This window comes from Mobula hypostoma, chromosome 9, assembly GCF_963921235.1.
Source record: "Mobula hypostoma chromosome 9, sMobHyp1.1, whole genome shotgun sequence".
Lineage (NCBI taxonomy): Eukaryota > Metazoa > Chordata > Chondrichthyes > Myliobatiformes > Myliobatidae > Mobula > Mobula hypostoma.
In genome coordinates, this window is record NC_086105.1 from 43,283,295 (window position 1) to 43,302,997 (window position 19,703).

At 41.7% G+C, this 19,703-nt stretch overlaps 1 protein-coding gene across 6 annotated transcripts in view; it reads right to left on the bottom strand.

Annotated features, from left to right (window-relative positions):
* The window catches only part of LOC134351680 (metabotropic glutamate receptor 8-like), a 440,260-nt gene that overhangs the window by 68,470 nt on the left and 352,087 nt on the right, over positions 1-19,703 (bottom strand). For all 6 annotated transcript variants that reach the window (XM_063058170.1, XM_063058165.1, XM_063058168.1 and 3 more), the window contains one exon: positions 16,402-16,602. In XM_063058170.1, coding sequence (XP_062914240.1) covers positions 16,402-16,602 — 201 coding nt within the window. The remainder of the gene's footprint in view (positions 1-16,401; positions 16,603-19,703) is intronic.

The window sequence follows — 19,703 nt, forward strand, 5'->3', positions numbered from 1 at the left end:
TTCCTATTGGACCAATAAGATTGGCCAGGTCTGGCTGCCAAGTTATACTAAGTAGAGGATCTTATTATCACCACACAGGAGGCTGCCATTTAGCCCTTCAGGTCCCAGGGAGCAATCTAATAACCCCAATCCCACTCAATGGAGAATATACTGGGCAGGAGATGTTCCTTATCAGTGTGGTTTTCTTATAATAACTCATCATTATACTGAAGTAACAGTTGGCCATTGAGATATTAGGGTATTCCTAGTATCCAAAGCTTTCAAAGTGGAAAGAAAGCACTTTTGAATATAAATTGATTTAAAATGTGGGAAGACAGGAAGACTTCCAACATCCCTGATGACTACACATGCAAGTACATCCAGCTGCAGCTTCTTGCAGACCTCATTTGTGAACTAGAGCTAGAGCTGGATGATGTTTGGTTCATTTGGGAGATGGAGGGGTTGATTGACAGAAGATATAGAGAGGTGATTGCATTAAGGTGCAGGACACAGGTAACTGGTTAACCGTCAGAAGAGGGAAGGGGAATAGGCAGCCACTACAGGGAACTCTTGTGAGCGTTCCCCTCAGTAGTAAGTACACCTATATTGTTTGGGATACTGTTGGTGAGGTTGACCTAGCAGAGGATAGCTACAGCGGTCAAGTTCCTGGCACTGTGTTCACCAGAAGATCATCTATTCATGGAACAAAAAGAGAAGAAAGAGATCCAAAATTGATTTTTTTTCATCTGTATTTACACTGTAGGTGGGCACAGAGTCTACAGAACTGAGGCAAAACAGTAATAATGTCATGGACCACATCCGATTTAGAGAAGAAGTGCTTGTTGTCTTGAAACAAATTAGGGGGTCCTCTCCGACCTAGTGGGAGGTTAGTGCAGAAATTGCAGGGCCCAGCTGAGATATTTATAATGTCCTCAGCCACAGGTGAGGTGCTGGAGGACTGGATGACAGCGAATGTTCCATTGTTCAAGAAAAACTCCAAGAGCAAGCTGGAGTAAATTATAGGCCAGTGAACCTGATTTGGGAAACTTACTGGAATGTATTCTAAGGATACTGCTTTAAAAGCAGTGAATATTGTCTACATAGGTACTAGTGAGGACTTTGACAAAGTTGGTCCAGAAATTTCAGTGGGTTGGCATTCAAGATGAATTAGCAAATTGTATTCAACATTGGTTTAACAGGAGAAGCCAGCAAGTGGGTGTAGATGGTCATCTCTGCGTCTGGAGTGCTGTGACTAGTGGTGTGCCACAGGGATTGGTGCTGGGTCCATTGTTGTTAGTCATCTATGTTAATGATTTGGACACCTTTGGCGATAATTTCTGTCTTCTCACTGGCCACAGGAGTAGTGCGAGTGGATTGGAGGGTGGCAAAAGTTATTCCTTTGTTCAGGAAAGGGAATAGATATAACCCAGCGAATTATAGATCTGTGAGTCTTACATCAGTGGTGGACAATCGATTGCAGAAGATTCAAAGAGGCAGGATTTACAAGCATTTGGACAAATATAGTCTGTTTAGGGATAGCCAGCATGGCTTTGTGAGGGGCAGCTTGTACCTCACGAACCTGACTGAATTCTTAGAGGAAGAGACGAAACATAAAGCTGAAAACTCAAAGCTGCTACACAGGTTGACTCTGTGGTTAAGAAGGCATACGGAGCATTAGCCTTCATCAACTGTGAGATTGAGTTTAAGAGCTGAGCAGAAATGTTGCAGCTATATAGGACCCTGGTCAGACCCCACTTGGAGTACTGTGCTCAATTCTGGTCACCTCACTACAGGAAGGATGTGGAAGCCATAGAAAGAGTGCGGGAGAGATCTACAAGGATGTGGCCTGGATTGGGGAGCATGCCTCATGAGAATGGGTAGAGTGAACTCAGCCTTTTCTCCTTGGAGTGACAGAGGATGAGAGGTGACCTGATAGAAGTGTACAAGATAATGAAAGGCAGTGTTCATGTGGATAATCAGAGGGTTTTTCCCGGGGCTGAAATGGCTAGCACGAGAGGGCATAGTTTTAAGGTGCTTGGAAGTAGGTACAGAAGAGTTTTTTTATGCAGAGAGTGGTGAGTGTATGGAATGGGCTGCCGGCGGCAGTGGTAGAGGCAGATATGAAAGGATCTTCTAAGAGACTCCTGAATGGATACATGGAGCTTAGAAAAATAGAGGGCTATGGGTAAGCCTAGCTAATTCTAAGGTAAGGACATGTTCGCACAGCTTTGTGGGCCGAAGGGCCTGTATTGTGCTGTAGGTTTTCTATGTTTCTGTATCACTGGAGTATTGTGTTGAATTCTGGTCACAGAAAGCATGTCTTATAAGGATAGACTGAACAAGCTAGGACTTTTCTCTTTGGAGAGAAGGAAGATGGGAGATGGCTTGACAAAGGTGCACAAGATAATAAAAGGCATAGATTTAGTGAACAGCCAGAGACTTTCTCCCAGAGCAGAAATGGCTAATACAAGGGGCCATAACTATAAAGTATTGGAAGGAAAATATAGGAGGTGTCAGAGGTAGGGTGTTTACACAGAGTGGTGGATACATGGAATGCACTGGTAGGTGTGGTGGAAAAGGCAAGTATATTAGGGACATTTAAGAGATTCTTAGATAGGTACATGGATGAAAGAAAAATTGAGGACTATCATGGAAGTGAAAGGTTAGATTGATTATGGAGCAGGTTAAAAGGATGTCAGAGCCCCATGAGAAGTTCTATTGCATCGAAGAGGGTTTACTGTGTGGGTGTTGCCCACCGACCATTCCCAGCATCCTCTGCTCTTCCATCATAACTGGCCAACAATTGAAAAGTAAAACTTCAAAGATGCTGATAATTCAAAACAAAAACAGAACGTGAAATGGAAAACAAAAACAAAAACATAAAATGCTGGAAAAAACAGTTACCCTTGTAGCTTTCACATAGGAGGGAATATAGCCAATGTCTCAAGTTGATAAGATTGCCTGAAATCCCAACACTATTCTTCCTTCCAGAGACACTGACTAATTTGCTGAGCGGTCCCAGCATTTCCTGCTCTCACATCAAAACTGACCACTTATCTCCATTTACCTGAATGAACTTCATTCATCTGAAATTCCTCTTCCCATAAGTGCTGTTTGACTTGCTGAATACTTTCAGCATTTCTGTTTTACCCTATTCTATGAGATCAATGCTGATCCTGCACTTTGTCCTCAAGACAGTTAGAGCAGGAGCATGTCACTCAGTCACTCAAGCCTGCTTCACTATTCTTTCTGACCATGGCTTATCAATGCTGCCCTCAATTCCTCTTTTATGCCAGTTTCCAAAACCTGTAATCCCTCAGTTTTTTCAATATTTATCCATCTCATCCTTAAACATATTCAATATCTGGCATCTACAGCTTTCAAGGCAGAGAATTTCAGAGATTTACCACATTCTGAGAGAAAAGACCATAAGACCATAAGACATAGGGGCAGAATAAGGCCATTTGGCCCATCAAGTCTGCTTTGCCATTCAATCATGGCTGATCTCTTTTCTTCTCCTCCTCAACCCTAGTTCCTGGCCTTCTCCCCGTAACTTTTGATGCCATGTCTAATCAAGAACCTATCAATATCTGCCTTAAATACACCAAACAACCTGGCCTCCACAGCTGCATGTGGCAACAAATTCCACAAATTCACTATCCTTTGGCTAAAGAAATTTCTCTTCATCTCTGTTTTGAAAGGGTGCCCCTCTATCCTGAGGCTGTGCCTTCTTGTCCTAGACTCTCCCACCATGGAAAGCATCCTTTCCACATCTACACTGTCTAGGCCTTTCAATATTCGAAAGGTTTCAATGAAATCCCCCCTCATCCTTCTGAATTCCAGCAAGTACAGACCACACAGAGAAAAGTCCACACAGAGCAATTTTAAATAACCAGATCTTATTTTGTAGCTATGTCCCCTTGTTCATGACTCTCCTATGATTGAAAACATCCTGACACCTACTGTGTCATACCCCTTTAAAATCAGATACTTGAATAAGGTTATCTTTTATTCTTTCAAATTCCCCAAATGTTTGGTCCCTTAATAGGACAACCTGCTCATTCTCCACGTGTGTGCATGTGGGTTTCCTCTGGGGGCTCCGGTTTCCACCCACTGTCCAAAAACGTACTGCTTAGTAGATTGTAAATTGTCCTGTGATTAGGCTAGGGTTAAATCAGTAGGTTGCTGGGTGGCACGGCGCAGTGGGCCAGAAGGGCTTGTTGCATGCTATGTCTCTAAATAGAAAAATGAAATAAGATAAAAACACATCAGTTTCAGCCTTGTTCATACTCAGTGGTTGCATATACAATCTTCTTGGTGAAGAATTCTAAAGATCTAAAATCCTCTCCGTCAAGAAATTCATCACCATCTGAGTCCTAAATAATCAAACCTTATGCTGAGACCTTCAAATACAGAAAGCAGCATTGTGTTTCTCAATGAATTTACATCTCACTCTTCTCAAAAGCACCAAAGAGAACAGGCACAGCCTGCTTAACCTCTTCTTAAAAACAAATCCACCCTTCCTGGAATCGGACTGCTGGCTGAATCCCCTCAGATGCAAATATATTCTTTCTTAGATATGGAGACCAAACCTGAACATAATACCCCAGATGTGATCTCACATGTGGCACAGAAAATAATCATTTTGTTAGCAACAGACTAATGACAACATTTTTCAATCACTCTCCCTCCTGCACTTAATAGTGTCATATATTTTGTTACTTTCCAAGTGATTACCTTTCTTCCTCAGTCTAGGGAATTTTTCCAGAACATAAACAACATATCTGTTACCTCTGCCATCGCCTCTTTTATGACTTTGAGGGGCAGGCTATCAGGAGCAAAGAATTTGCCTGGTTGTCTCATCTCCAGTCCCCTTAACTTTATGCTTTCAACTTTGTGTCAAGTTGGTAAAAGATTGGTCAGATGGGAGCTTCAACAGGCCAAGACTAAATCTGGTCTATTTTTTTTTGAAGGGTAATCAATATTCAATCACACGCACTGATGTGGCAACTGGAAAAAGCTCTGGTTTTATAAGGTCAAACTCCCTGGGAGAGCTGATAGTCTCAGTGGTGACGTGAGTAGCTCAGCATCCCAAAGAGCAATCTGCAACATTACACAGCTTGAACAAAATGGTTTTCAGACGCATTGGCTGTAAGAGACGAGTTACACGAAGCAAAGATTTCCTTGGTAATCATTATAGAGTTGAAGCAAATTGTGTTTGAAGTACTATCCTAGAGCAAGTCTGTTTATATTAAGTATTTCTGTTTGCGTAAGTTGCTTCAGCAAGGTTAATAAGAGGGAAAAGAATAAGCTATAAAAGTAAACAAGAAATATTAAAAAATGCATAGGTAGAGAGCAGGACAGAGAACGAAAGAAGAAATGCCATACTTACTGTTCTCAAGGAAGGTTTAAAGTATTTCATAGCATCTTTTACAAATTGCAGCCAGTGTTGGAGAGCAAATACAGCAGCCATTTTAGTAAGACAAGACTGACATTTCAAAATGGTATCACTGCATTTGAGGTAATTGTGGCCTAATCTTTACAGCAAATGGAGGTCATGAAGGCAATGGATATTCTAGGTTACATGCAGTGGTTATTTCACAGTACATCAATTTCAGCTTATAAGCACACTCTATTATGACTCATAGCCAGTGATGTGAATTTAAACGCTGACCACCACAGTATTAGAGCAAAATATCCACCAGCAAAAGACTGAACTTAAAATTGATCAGATAGGCAGCATTTCATTCTTATAGGAGACTGGGTGTTTGAATTTTTTAACAACTCAGTTCTTGTTTACAGAAAATACCAGATCTATTCCACTTTGTCTAATATTCTTTAGCTTATGAACAACCATGGGAAACTTCCAACAGAAAGAAATGCTGAGCTTATGTGACCAGTCAGTGCATCAGATTGGATTACTTAAAGTCAGCCCAAATTTGGCCGTGCTGCTTTGGGTATTGAACACAAGAATGTTGGTGTTTTGTGCCAAAGAGTCAGGAATTAAAGACAAGCAGTGTAAGTATGTTAAAAGGAGTTGGAAACGTACCCATTGGGACAACCCAGTTATAATACACAATGCAGCTGGCATTAAAAACATTAGAGTAAATACATTGTGAAAGCAAGAGGTTCAGGACAAAAGAATCATCAGGAAGCTCTTTAGAAATCCTCCAAGCATTGCAAGTATATCATTCCTTTATATTATATATTCATAGTGATGATAACTCACTTTCTCTAAAAAGCAACAACTACTTGTCTTTTGATGGATCCCCAATTTCAACAACTACAACTAAGTCAATGGTGAAACCAATTATTGTGCCAAATATTTCTGAAAAGGCATTGTTACCGCCTCATGATTTTTATAAGATGCTTATAAACTGAGAATCAAGTGAAAATGAACCTATTGTAGACTACATAGCACTCTAAACAATTACCATTGCTCTCTTAATTAGGTTAACCAAGGAGGTCTAATGAAATAGCTGGAAAGATACAATCAAGAAGAGGAACTAAGAGATTATTAGTTCTTTACTCCTCCATATGCATTGATTTATCATTTCAGTTTTATTTTTGGAGACACCTCATTAATTCCTCTGTATGTTTCTGCATCTCCAGTCACAGATACTGTGCCGGGTGGTCCGACCTGGATTCCTGGCTTCAAACAATTTACTGCTGTTAGTCGAATATCGATTGCACAATGGTGCCAGAAATATTTTAATTTAGTTTTTGTCAGAATATTACTCTAGCTACACCATTGTATTTCAAATTACCTTCAACCAGTCCCTTTGTCTTTACACTATTTGTCATACACTAAAGAGTTTAGTGTAATTTTTGTATTATACTGTAGGAGTAATTTCCCCAGTAAAATACAAAAATATCCACTAAAATCCTCATATGTAATGGCAAGGCACATTCAATACACCTTCATTTTCTCAATGGAAACAAAGACATACAGAGCAGGCTGGAACTGAGATATTGGGAATGAAATTAGCAGCCACATTAGAAAGAGACACAGACACAGCAGCGTATGAACAAAAGCAATTACCCACAGAATCCGGCAGCTCTTGGCAATATAGGAAAGGACACTCTCTTGCAGGCAAGGTAGTGCTGCACATTTCTAGAAACACTTTTCATTGCACTGTTCAGATGCTTTAGAAACTCAGGTTGCTAGAAACAAGACAACTGCAGACAGTGGCATTCATGAGAGAAGAAACCAAGTTTGACATTTTCTATTCATAAGGAAAATGTTGGAATCAACTATTAGGAAAGTGGTAAGGAAGCATTTGGAAAATTATAATTCAGCTGAGAATAGTTGATATGGATTTATGAAAGGAAACTCTAATTCGATAAATTTCAGTTTTAAAGAAGTTGTGGCTAGAAAACGGATGACAACAAATCAGATTATGTGTACTTAGACTTTCAGAAGGCCTTTGATGAGATGCTACACAAGAGAATGTGAAACTAAGTTAGAAGTTATGACATTAGGTGTAATACTTCGTGTGAATTAATGATTGGTTAAAAGAGAGAAAACAGAGTGTGGTAGTAAACAATCGCCCTTGGTTTGTTAAGTTCTGGAGCCCCAACAGTTCACAATCTACATCCATTATACGTATGGAGAAATCAATGTAATATATCCAAATTTGGTCGTGATACAAGTGAGGTGACATGGTGGATGGTTAGGAAGGTGCAAAGAGACTTCACAGAGATAGTTACACCTTAAGAATTGGCAGGTGGAAGAAACTGAGCTCATCTAGCTTAAAAGGAAAGTAAAGATGCAATGCAACTTTGTAAATGGTGAGAGACTGAAAGGCATTGACATTCAGAGGAATCTGGGTGACCTTGTACACCATCTAAGCAGGCCATGCCATATAAAATAGAAAGAGAAAGCAGAATGCAGAATACAGAATGTAATGTAGCAGCTACAGAGAAAATGCAGTGTTGGCAAATGAAAGACAAACTCAGAGCCTGGAAAATAATGATGAATTCCATCAGTCATCTCCGAATCTGAAGGTCATAAGCCAAAGCTTCACTTCAGGTTTTGGTGCACTACTCCGGCTGTGTCATTGTCCGAATGGATATCATTCAACGGTACCGTTCACCCTTCTTTACCTAATCAAAGCCTAAGTCAACATCTCAAGGGAGGCACATCTTTGGTCACAAGTACTTCTAACCTCTGAAGTGAGGGAGTGACTGTAACCATCAGGCAACTCGTGCACAGGAGCACAGATGAACAAAAATGAAGATATCCACCCTTATGTCTCTCCTGAAAAAGAACAGAAGGCACTCTGCTTATCACTAAGCCAAAACCATATACTGTAATTGAGATAAGTTGCCCTTTATGTGTACAAGTAGATTCCAAGTTTGACAATAAAAACCAGATAGGATTATGAGGAAGGAGGCGGTTGCAAAAAGGCATCAGGTGAATTTTGATGAGCTGGGTTAATGGAAAGTTGACAGATGCAATAGAGTGAGGAAAAATGTGGACCCATGGATTTTAATGCATAAAACAGAGAAGCAGAGCATTTTTAAATGGTGTAGATTAAGTAATGCTGATGCTTAAATGCACCTGGACGTCCTCATATGTAAGACACTGCATCACTGTCTGGTGTGTGGGGGAGAAGGGTGCTACTGCACAGGACCGAAAGGAGCTGTAGAAGGTTGTACATCTAGTCAGCTCCATCTTGGGCGCTAACCTACAAAGTACCAGGACATCTTTAGCGAGCTGTGTCTCAGAAAGGCAGCATCCATTATTAAGGACCTCCAGCACCCAGGGAATGCCCTTTTCTCACTACTAGTGTCCGGCAGGAGGTACAGAAGCCAGAAGGCACACACTCAGTGATTCAGGAACAGCTTCTTCCCTTGCTATCCAATTCCTAAATGGACATTGAATCTTTGGACACTACCTCATTTTTTTTTAATATACAGTATTTCTGTGTTTGTACTTTTTAAAATCTATTCAATATATGTAATTAATTTACTTGATTATTTATTTTTTATTATTTTATTTATTTTATTTATCTTTTTTTTTTCTCTCTCTGCTAGATTATGTATTGCATTGAACTGCTGCTGCTAAGTTAACAAATTTCACATCACATACCGGTGATAATAAACCCGATTCTGATTCTGATTTCTTTAGCCAGGGAGTAAATCTGTGGAATTCATTTCCACCGGTGACGCAGGAAGCCAGATCACTGGCTGCATTTAAGGTGGAGGTTGATAGGTTCTTAGGGCATGAAGGTTACGGGGAGAAGGCAGGAGAATGAGGTTAAGAGTGAACTGAATCAGCCATGATGGGATGGTAGAGCAGACATGATGGGCTGAATGGCTCAATTCTGCTCCTCTGTCTTATGGTCTTATATGCAAATGTATTGTGACGAATTACCCATAAGACCATAAGACCATAAGACAAAGGAACAGAAGTTGGCCATTCGGCCCATCGAGTCTGCTCTGCCATTTTATCGTGAGCTGATCCATTCTCCCATTTAGTCCCACTGCCCCGCCTTCTCACCATAACCTTTGATGCTCTGGCTACTCAGATACCTATCAATCTCTGCCTTAAATACACCCAATGACTTGGCCTCCACTGCTGCCCGTGGCAACAAATTCCATAGATTCACCACCCTCTGACTAAAAAAATTTCTTCGCATTTCTGTTCTGAATGGGCGCCCTTCAATCCTTAAGTCATGCCCTCTCGTACTAGACTCCCCCATCATGGGAAACAACTTTGCCACATCTACTCTGTCCATGCCTTTCAACATTCGAAATGTTTCTATGAAGTCTCCCCTTATTCTTCTAAACTCCAAGGAATACAGTCCAAGAGCGGACAAACGTTCCTCATATGTTAACCCTCTCATTCCCAGAATCATTCTAATGAATTTTATCTGTACCCTCTCCAACATCAGCACATCCTTTCTTAAATAAGGAGACCAAAACTGCCCACAGTACTCCAAGTGAGGTCTCACCAGCGCCTTATAGAGCCTCAGCATCACATCCCTGCTCCTATACTCTATTCCTCTAGAAATGAATGCCAACATTGCATTCGCTTTCTTCACTACTGACTCAACCTGGAGGTTAACCTTAAGGGTATCCTGTACGAGGACTCCCAAGTCCCGTTGCATCTCCGAACTTTGAATTCTTTCCCCATTTAAATAATAGTCTGCCCGTTTATTATTTCTGCCAAAGTGCATAACCATACACTTCCCAACATTGTACTTCATTTGCCACTTCTCTGCCCATTCTTCCAATCTATCCAAGTCTCTCTGCAGACTCTCCGTCTCCTCAGCACTACCGGCCCCTCCACTTATCTTCGTATCATCAGCAAACTTAGCCACAAAGCCATCTATTCCATAATCCAAATCGTTGATGTACAATGTAAAAAGAAGCGGCCCCAACACGGACCCCTGTGGAACACCACTGGTAACCGGCAGCCAACCAGAACAGGATCCCTTTATTCCCACTCTCTGTTTCCTGCCAATCAGCCAACGCTCTATCCACGTATGTAACTTTCCCGTAATTCCATGGGCTCTTATCTTGTTAAGTAGCCTCATGTGTGGCACCTTGTCAAAGGCCTTCTGAAAATCCAAATATACAACATCCACCACATCTCCCTTATCTAGCCTACTGGTAATTTCCTCAAAAAATTGTAATAGGTTTGTCAGGCAGGATTTTCCTTTAGGGAATCCATGCTGAGTTCCGCCTATCTTGTCCTATGCCTCCAGGTACTCTGTAACCTCATCCTTGACAATCGACTCCAACAACTTCCCAACCACCGACATCAAGCTAACAGGTCTATAATTTCCTTTTTGCTTCTTTGCCCCCTTCTTAAATAGCGGAGTGACATTTGCAACCTTCCAGTCCTCTGGAACCATGCCAGAATCTATCAACTTTTGAAAGATCATCGCTAATGCCTCCGCAATCTCCACAGCAACTTCCTTCAGAACACGAGGGTGCATTCCATCTGGTCCAGGAGATTTATCTACCTTTAGCCTATTCAGCTTCCTGAGTACTTTCTCTGTCGTAATTGTGACTGCGCACACTTCTCTTCCCTGCCACCCTTGAGTGTCCGGTATACTGCTGATGTCTTCCTCAGTGAAGACTGATGCAAAATACTCGTTCAGTTCCTCTGCCATCTCATTATCTCCCATTACAATTCCTCCAGCATTATTTTCTATCGGTCCTATATCTACTCTTACCTGTCTTTTACTCTTTATATACTTGAAAAAGCTTATAGTATCCTCTTTGATATTATTTGCTAGCTTCCTTTCATAGTTAATCTTTTCCCTCTTAATGACCTTCTTGGTTTCCTTTTGTAAGGTTTTAAAAACTTCCCAGTCATCTGTCTTCCCACTAATTTTTGCTTTCTTGTATGCCCTCTCCTTTGCTTTAACTTTGGCTTTGACTTCTCTTGTCAACCACGGTTGCATCCTTCTTCCATTCGAAAATTTCTTCTTTTTTGGAATATACCTGTCTTGCATCTTCCTCATTTCTCGCATAAACTCCAGCCACTGCTGCTCTGCCGTCTTTCCCGCCAGTGTCTCTTTCCAGTCAACTTTGGCCAGTTCCTCTCTCACACCACTGTAATTTCCTTTACTCCACTGAAATAGCGACACATCAGATTTCAGCTTCTCTTTTTCAAATTTCACAGTGAACTCAATCATGTTATGATCAGTACCTCCTAAGGGTTCCTTCACCTCAATCTCTCTAATCACCTCCAGTTCATTACACAATACCCAATCCAGTACAGCCGATCCCCTAGTGGGCTCAACAACAAGCTGTTCTAGAAAGCCATCTCGCAGACATTCTACAAATTCTCTCTTGAGATCCAGTGCCGACCTGATTTTCCCAATCCACTCGCATGTTAAAATCCCCCACAATTATCATAACACTGCCCTTCTGACAAGCCTTTTCTATTTCCTGTTGTACTTTGTAGTCCACATCCCTGCAGCTGTTTGGAGGCCTATAAGTAACTGCCATCAGGGTCCTTTTACCCTTGCAATTTCTTAGCTCAACCCATAAAGATTCTGCACATTCCAATCCTATATCACCTCTTTCTAATGATTTAATATCATTTCTTACCAATAAAGCCATGCCTCCCCCTCTGCCTACCTTCCTATCCTTCCGATACACCGTGTATCCTTGGACGTTCAGCTCCCAGAGACATGCATCCTTTAGCCAGGTCTCAGTGATGGCCACAATATCATACCTGCCAATCTGTAGCTGTACGACAAGATCATCCACCTTATTCCTTATGCTGCGTGCATTTAAGTATAACACCTTAAGACCAGTATTTGGTACTTTTCGCTTTGATTTCACTGCAACTTTATTGCCCTGCAGCTCATCCCAATGGCTACAAATTTGTCCCATCACCTGCCTGTCTTTCCTGACATCTTTACTGCTCACTATCTTAGATTTATTTGTTTTCCCTTTCCTCCGCTCTGTCATTCCGGTTCCCATCCCCCTGCCAAATTAGTTTAAACCGTCCCTAACAGCTCCATTAAACCTTCCTGCCGGGATATTGGTCCCCTTCGGGTTCAGGTGTAACCCATCCATTTTGAACAGGTCATACTTCCCCCAGAAGAGATCCCAATGATCCAGGAATCTGAAGCCCTGCCCCCTGCACCAGTCTCTCAGCCACGCATTCATCTGCCTGATCCTACTATTCTTGCCCTCTCTAGCGTGTGGCACAGGTAGTAATCCCAAGATTACTACCCTGGAGGTCCTGCTTCTCAGCTTCCTTCCTAACTCCAGGAAATCTCTCTTCAGGACCTCCTCCTTTGTCCTATCTGTTATTGGTACCAATATGTACCAAGACAACTGACTGCTCACCCTCCCCCATCAGAATATTCAGGACCTGATCTGAGACATCCTGTACCCTGGCACCTGGGAGGCAACACACCATGCGGGTATCTCCATCAGGCTCACAGAATCTCCCGTCCGTTCCCCTGACTATGGAATCCCCTACGACTACCGCATTTCTCTTCTCCCTCCTTCTCTCCTGCACAACAGCGCCAGGCTCAGTGCCAGAGACCCGGTCACCATGGGCGTCCCCTGTCAGGTCATCCCCCTCAACAGCATCCAGAACAAGATATTTGTTACTGAGGGGGACAGCCACAGGTGTGCTCTCCACTATCTGGGCATTTCCCTTCCCTCTCTTGACAGTGACCCAGTTTTCTGACCCCTGTAGCCTAGGGATGACTACCTCACTGTAGCTCCTGTCTATCACCTCTTCACTTTCCCTGATAAGCAGTAGGTCATCAAGCTGCAGCTCCAGATCCCTAACACGGTCTCTGAGGAGCTGCATCTCAGTGCACCTGGCGCAGATGTGGCCATCAGGGAGGCTGGAGGTCTCCCAGAATTCCCACATCTGACACCCTGAACAAAGCACTAACCCTGCAGGCATGCTATCTAATTCTACAGGAATGAAACAGGAAAAAATAAGTCTACTCACCCACTTACCTCGCCAAACAGATGAACTTTTTAAACCGTTAGCTCGTACCGTTAGCTGTGAGAGCCCTGCTGTTCCTGTCCGTCCGGGCCGATTCGCGAAAGGGGGGAGGGGGAGAAAAAAAAAATTGATGCTTCGCTCTCGCCTCCTTCCGTTACCGTTGAAGCCAAAGCCCTACACTCTGCTCCCACTCACTCCGCTACCCGCTCCGACAGATGCCCGCTGTATAGGGTGGTCTCCTTTTTAAACTCTCCTCGCGGTCCTGTTGATGTCATGCGCCTGCGCAGTCTCGTCCTTCTTGCACTCGAAGAAGTTTTTAAAAAAACTGCCTCCCTTCAGAATTCAGCTCCCACGACGCTCTGTAGTCCCGATCCAAAAGACAGCCGTTGGTAGCAACCTGCCTTTTTAAACTCTCGGCGCGGTCCTGTTGACCCCTAAAAACTGTGCTCGATTACCCCTACGAACTGTGCTTTTGAAAAGAGAGAGAGAGTTACTTAACACAAACACCTTGTTTTAAGAGAGAGAGAGAGAGAGAGAGACGAAGACTGCTCACAGGTTGTTTATACTTTCTCCAAGGTCATTGCCTGCTTGTACATTCTTACACAGACAAAGAAAGGAGGAGGAACAGCTTCTTCCCCTCTGCCATCCGATTCCTAAATGGATATTGAATCTTTGGACACTACCTCACTTTTTTTAAATATACAGTACTTCTGTTTTTGCACGCTTTAAAAAAATCTATTCTATATACGTATATACTGTAATTGATTTACTTATTTATTTTTTTTATTATTATTTTTTCTCTTTGCTAGATTATGTATTGCATTGAACTGCTGCTGCTAAGTTCACAAATTTCACGTCACAAGCCGGTGATAATAAACCTGATTCTGATTCTGATTCTGAGGGCTGACGTGCAGGGGAGACAAGCAGCCTGGAAGCCAAATGGCGTGTTGACCTTCATTACAGGGGGATTTAAATGTGGGTGCAAAGATGTCTCCTGGGACATTGGCAAAACCACACCTGGTGTTTTGTATAGTTTCCTGTATACAAGTTTCCTTGTATACATGGCTCCTAATCTCCTGCTATTGAGAGTGCAATGAAGATTTACCAAACTGATGTCAGTGGTGGTGACTGTCCTGCATGAAGTGAGATTGAGTGGACTAAGCCTGTCTTCCTGAAAGTTCAGAAGAATATGAAGTGATCTAACTGAAACAAAGAGATCTTAACCAGGCTGAACAAGCTGGTGGTAGGGACAATATTTCCAATGGCTAAGGAACCAAGGACTATTTGTCTAAAAACAAAGAACATTTATGACTGAGAAGAGAAAAAAGATAAAATCTTAATGTGAAGGTGGTTACATTTTGCAATTCTGTACTCAGGGTGGCTCTGGAGGTTTACTCATTGAGTTCAGTCAAAACAGAAATAAATGGATTTCTGGATATTAGGAGAATAAAGCAACACTCAGTAACTGTAAAAAATGGAATTGAGGTGGAAGATGGGCCATTATCTGACAAGCGAAGAGCAAAATTGTCTACACCTTGCTCCTTCCTCTTTTCTTCATGCTCTAATGTTAACATTGGCTGTAATCCAAAGGTAAAGTATTGCCTGTGACGAGCTCCATAGTGCTCATGGGGATACAAAAGGTGCTTTCTTAGTGTTCCTTCCATCATAGGCCAAGTAAAGTACATCACCTAATTGTAAAGCCTCAATGGATTCTGAATGATTGAGCCAGAGTAAAGTTTTATTTGCTAAATCCAGCACTTCTATTAGACAAGTTAAGCAAGAAAATGCCTGTTTTCTGAAGTGAATTCTAAGGTTTATTGATCTAGCATCAATTTTGATAGCTTAGAACAGATATGGCTTTAATATCAGTGGCATTTCACTGGTTGATATAAAGTGGGTAACTTGCCAGTTGTTTGTAGACTTCACCTTAATAGCACAGGTCCAAATAGGAAGCTGCACCAATTTGAGAATGAGGCCAGAGTTACTTTTGAAGAGCAAGGAAGAGTTGGTGTTCAAATCCCACTTGGCTGCTGTACACAAGTCGCAGTCTGTGAAGGAGGGTTGAACTCGAGCATGGTTAACCTTTGAGCTTGTCAATGTCTCACCATCATGGCCTTGAATGTAACAGAACTGGCTGTAGGGACTTTGATTACTATTATAGGAGCACACCATGAGAATGTAATATTGTGGGAACAACCATGTGAACACGAAAGTTAGATGAACTGGGGGGTGGGATTTGTGAAGTGTGGTTGTGCACAGCATTGTGGATCAGCAGAACAGGAGGTGTGCTGCAGTAAGAGGGGCCTGCACAAACCAAGATAAGCATTTTAATGCTTGCTGTCTTCGGTCCTAATAAGTGTAGATAATTGGAGTTTGTACCTTTCTGCCTATCTGAGCTGATTCCAAGAACTTTTTGGTTTAACATAACAGCAGGGTAATGTGATTTTGTGACCAGCGCATAACATGGAGTTAGAAAAGTTTCTCAATTCATGGGTAAAAGTTTACAAAACGATTATGGTTATAACTGAAATCAAATTAAAGATATAATCTTAACTCATTTATTTAATACAATTATCAACATGAAAGCAAGTAAAACAAATCAAATTGAAACTGAGAAACTTAAGAGTTTAAAAATGGTTGTGATTATATTTGGTAAGGAAATCCCACTAAAATGTTAGAAATTCATTTCAATATCAGTGGTGTATCTTGGAGTTCTTCAGTGAACAGTAGTACAGTCATCTTGCATTTCAAGAATGCTGGACAGTGGAGATTATAGTCTTAAAACTGGGGCTAGTTGGAGGTAAACCAAACCCAAACTCACCTGCTCCTTTGGAAAACAATGGGGAAGCTGTGAACAACACAGCTTAAGATCTGATCAGCAGGAAGCTCATGGCAGTTTCAAATATTGCAAAATTAAAAATAAATGTTCAAATGAGAACTGGAAATAAAAACTGCACAGAGCCAAAAACGGAAGCACTTACCGCTGAAGTTTACAGCTCGAATAAACTGAAGCAGTTCCTTGCCATCTATGGAGGTCATTGAAGGACAGAGACCAATGTAACCAGGGCACAATTCTTTGTGCATATTGTGCAATGCATGTGCCATGGAGTACACAGCATCAATGACAAACTGTACTTTGCCCTCCTGTTCATACGAGGAGTCTCTTCCGATTCTTTCCAGCCCTACAACAAATCATTTAAAAAATTCAGCATTCAACACACCAATTCTTTGGCTCAGTAAAAAAAATTCTAATGGCTTTTTAACATCAATAGAGTGGTACACTTCAAGACTATTTGACTTTTTGACTGTCAAGTTCCACCAATTTATGGTTAATTTTTTCTTTACCTCGACTAAATATTGCTCCATATTGATACCTGTTACCACCTACTATTCAAGAAGTGACAAGATCATCAACGTCCTTGTTGGTAGTTATTGAGCTGAAGTTTAGTTAAGTATGCACTGTTCTAATTGTGCAGGGCCAGGATTAAGATATTGTTACTTTCGATAATTACTGCAACAGAATCGAGAGTTGATATCTCACTGAGTACTGAATAGACTTTATTTCTTACATCTTTCACATACATGAGGAGTAAAAATCTTTACATTATGTCTCCATCTAAATGTGCAATGTGCCATCATAGTAGTTTATAATAATTTATAATAAATAGAACAGTCAATGTGATATAGAGATCACTCAGATCAGCGTGAGTTCATCAATCTGATGGCCTGGTGAAAGAAGCTGTCCCAGAGCCTGGCTTTTATGCTGCAGTACCGCTTCCCGGATGGTAGCAGCTGGAATAGATTGTGGTTGGGGTGACTTGGGTCCCCAGTGGGCCCTTCTGCTTTGACTTTGTACCTTCCAAGATGGCCGATGGGACCCGTGAAGGAATGCCAAGCTTTCCTACACAGGCAATTGGAAGTATCTGAAGTGCTAGGTTGTTGGGTATTCTGTGATGTAGTGTGTACCTTCTGCTGCTTTCATTATTGCATATTAAGAGATGATTGGCTAATATTGCAAGGAAAAATATTTTAAAAATCAACACTATGAGACAGGATGCATCAAATTCTATTTCTGATTTACACAGCATAACATGTGAAAGGACAATGCTTTTGAATTTATTCTAAATACTGTTATGGCATTTTTAAAAATTTCTGATATTTATTTAGCACTGTAGTTGACATCAATACCCCTTAGGTGGCACCTGCCCCAGAATAAAAATTCCTTTCGGCACCTAGCATTTGTCTTTCGGAATTTGCTGCACGTCCAAGTCTTGCCATTAAGTGTATTTCTTTTTGTGAAGTAGGTATCGCATGTGCAGGTGAACCAGGGAGGGAGGTTATGCTCCCAGAAATATCTTCCATAATATGCTTCCATAATACAAAGCAATTTTAAATGCATTATCAAGAAATGAATGCTGGAAACAAAATTGACTCAAATTTCAAGACAGAAATTCCTGTATCTCAGATTTTTGGCAGTAATTTGTGAATAAAGGGCATATTTCCATGACTTAAAGTGCCTTGACACTGGGGTTGTCTGTACAGTAAAAATTCTCTGTGGCATGCACATTGTATACTTATAAGAATTGCCCATGGAATCCTTTAAGGTATCGCTGCAGATAACCTTTTCAATAAAAGTTTAAAAAAAATATGCTTGCCTGGAAATTTAACACCATTTAGAACCATCAAATGTACAAAGTAAATGTGGTAGCACATTTTGTTTATGTAATTCATTTAAGTGAAAAGAGCTTTCATTAAAGAACTGAAATTCATTACATTTTTACACTACATAAATTTAAAGCAATTATTTCCCATTCTTCTTCCATCTCTACTTTTTTCTCTTGCCAGTGGCATTAGAAACAAAATTGCTCATTTGCACTTTATAATACAACACCTTACCTATTACAGAAATAAATCACCATCCCACAAACATGTATTGTGCGCGTCTGTTACAGAATCGCAGCTTTCTAGTTCTCAGTTGGCAATACTGTAATTCCCTGCAATTTTACATCAAAGTTGCTGGTGAACGCAGCAGGCCAGGCAGCATCTCTAGGAAGAGGTGCAGTCGACGTTTCAGGCCGAGACCCTTCGTCAGGACCAGTGTCTCGGCCTGAAACGTCGACTGCACCTCTTCCTAGAGATGCTGCCTGGCCTGCTGCGTTCACCAGCAACTTTGATGTGTGTTGCTTGAATTTCCAGCCTCTGCAGAATTCCTGTTGTTCCCTGCAATTTTAGTTAGTTTGCATTGCACAGCTTTCCGATGTAACGATGATGTTATGAAAAGATCTCTAGCAACTCTGGTGTGCATAAACATGCAATGATACACGCCGCCTTCTTTTCCACTTCTCAATCCATTTACGTTACCGCTTTTTAAAATCTGATTTTGTAGCTATTGACTTGGAAAGATTCCCTGTGGTTTAGTTGTTTGAATTTTAGATCATATTTTTGGATCTAGATACAGGGCTGGAACACTGGTCAGTTTGAGTGAGTGGTTCACACCTTGTGGGTATCAGCAATAAGCTGCTTAATTTTGTTTATTCAGACTTCTTGCAAAAGGTATGCGTTGACAATATTTTGTATTGGGGATAGAAGCTGATAGTGTGAGCTTTCAATATCTTGTATGTTCTGCCAAGTTTGGGTGGTGTGGGGTGGGGGGGAGGTGTGGGAGAAGAGAAAATGTCTGGGATGGAAGGGGTCTTTGGTTACATTGGCTGTTTACCTGAAGCAGCAGGAAGTGTAGGCAGAGTCCATAGAGGGGAGGCTAGTTTTCGTGATAGACTGTATTGTGTCCACCTCTCTGTGCAACTTCTGGGGGGCTTGGGCAGAACAGTTGTCATACCATGCCATTATGCATCTGGATAGCAGTAGTAGGCAGCCATTGATCCCAAGGGATCATGGGTTTGTGCCTCTGGTGGACTGTGTCCTCTAAGGGCACAAGCCTGGGTGGGAAGATTTGAGGAACTGGATGTTGCCCATGTAGCGGGTTTCCCCTCTCCACGTCACTGATGTAGTCCAAGGGAAGGGCAAGCGCCGATACAGCTTGGCACAGGTGTCGTCGCAGAGGTTGCCAGAGTGAAGTTGTAAACAACATCGAACTGCCTTAGGGACCCCGGCTCCGTATTTCTTCCTCAGTGTTTACTTCCGAAGCATTTCTCATGGCTGGGTATGGCCGCAAGGCAGCGGAGGTTTAAAATCAGAGATTTCCTTCTCCTAGGCAGGCTGCCGTCCAAGGCTGATGAAGCAACTGGTTTTGAGGCACCAGTGGTTCGCCTTTGCTCCTTCTCTT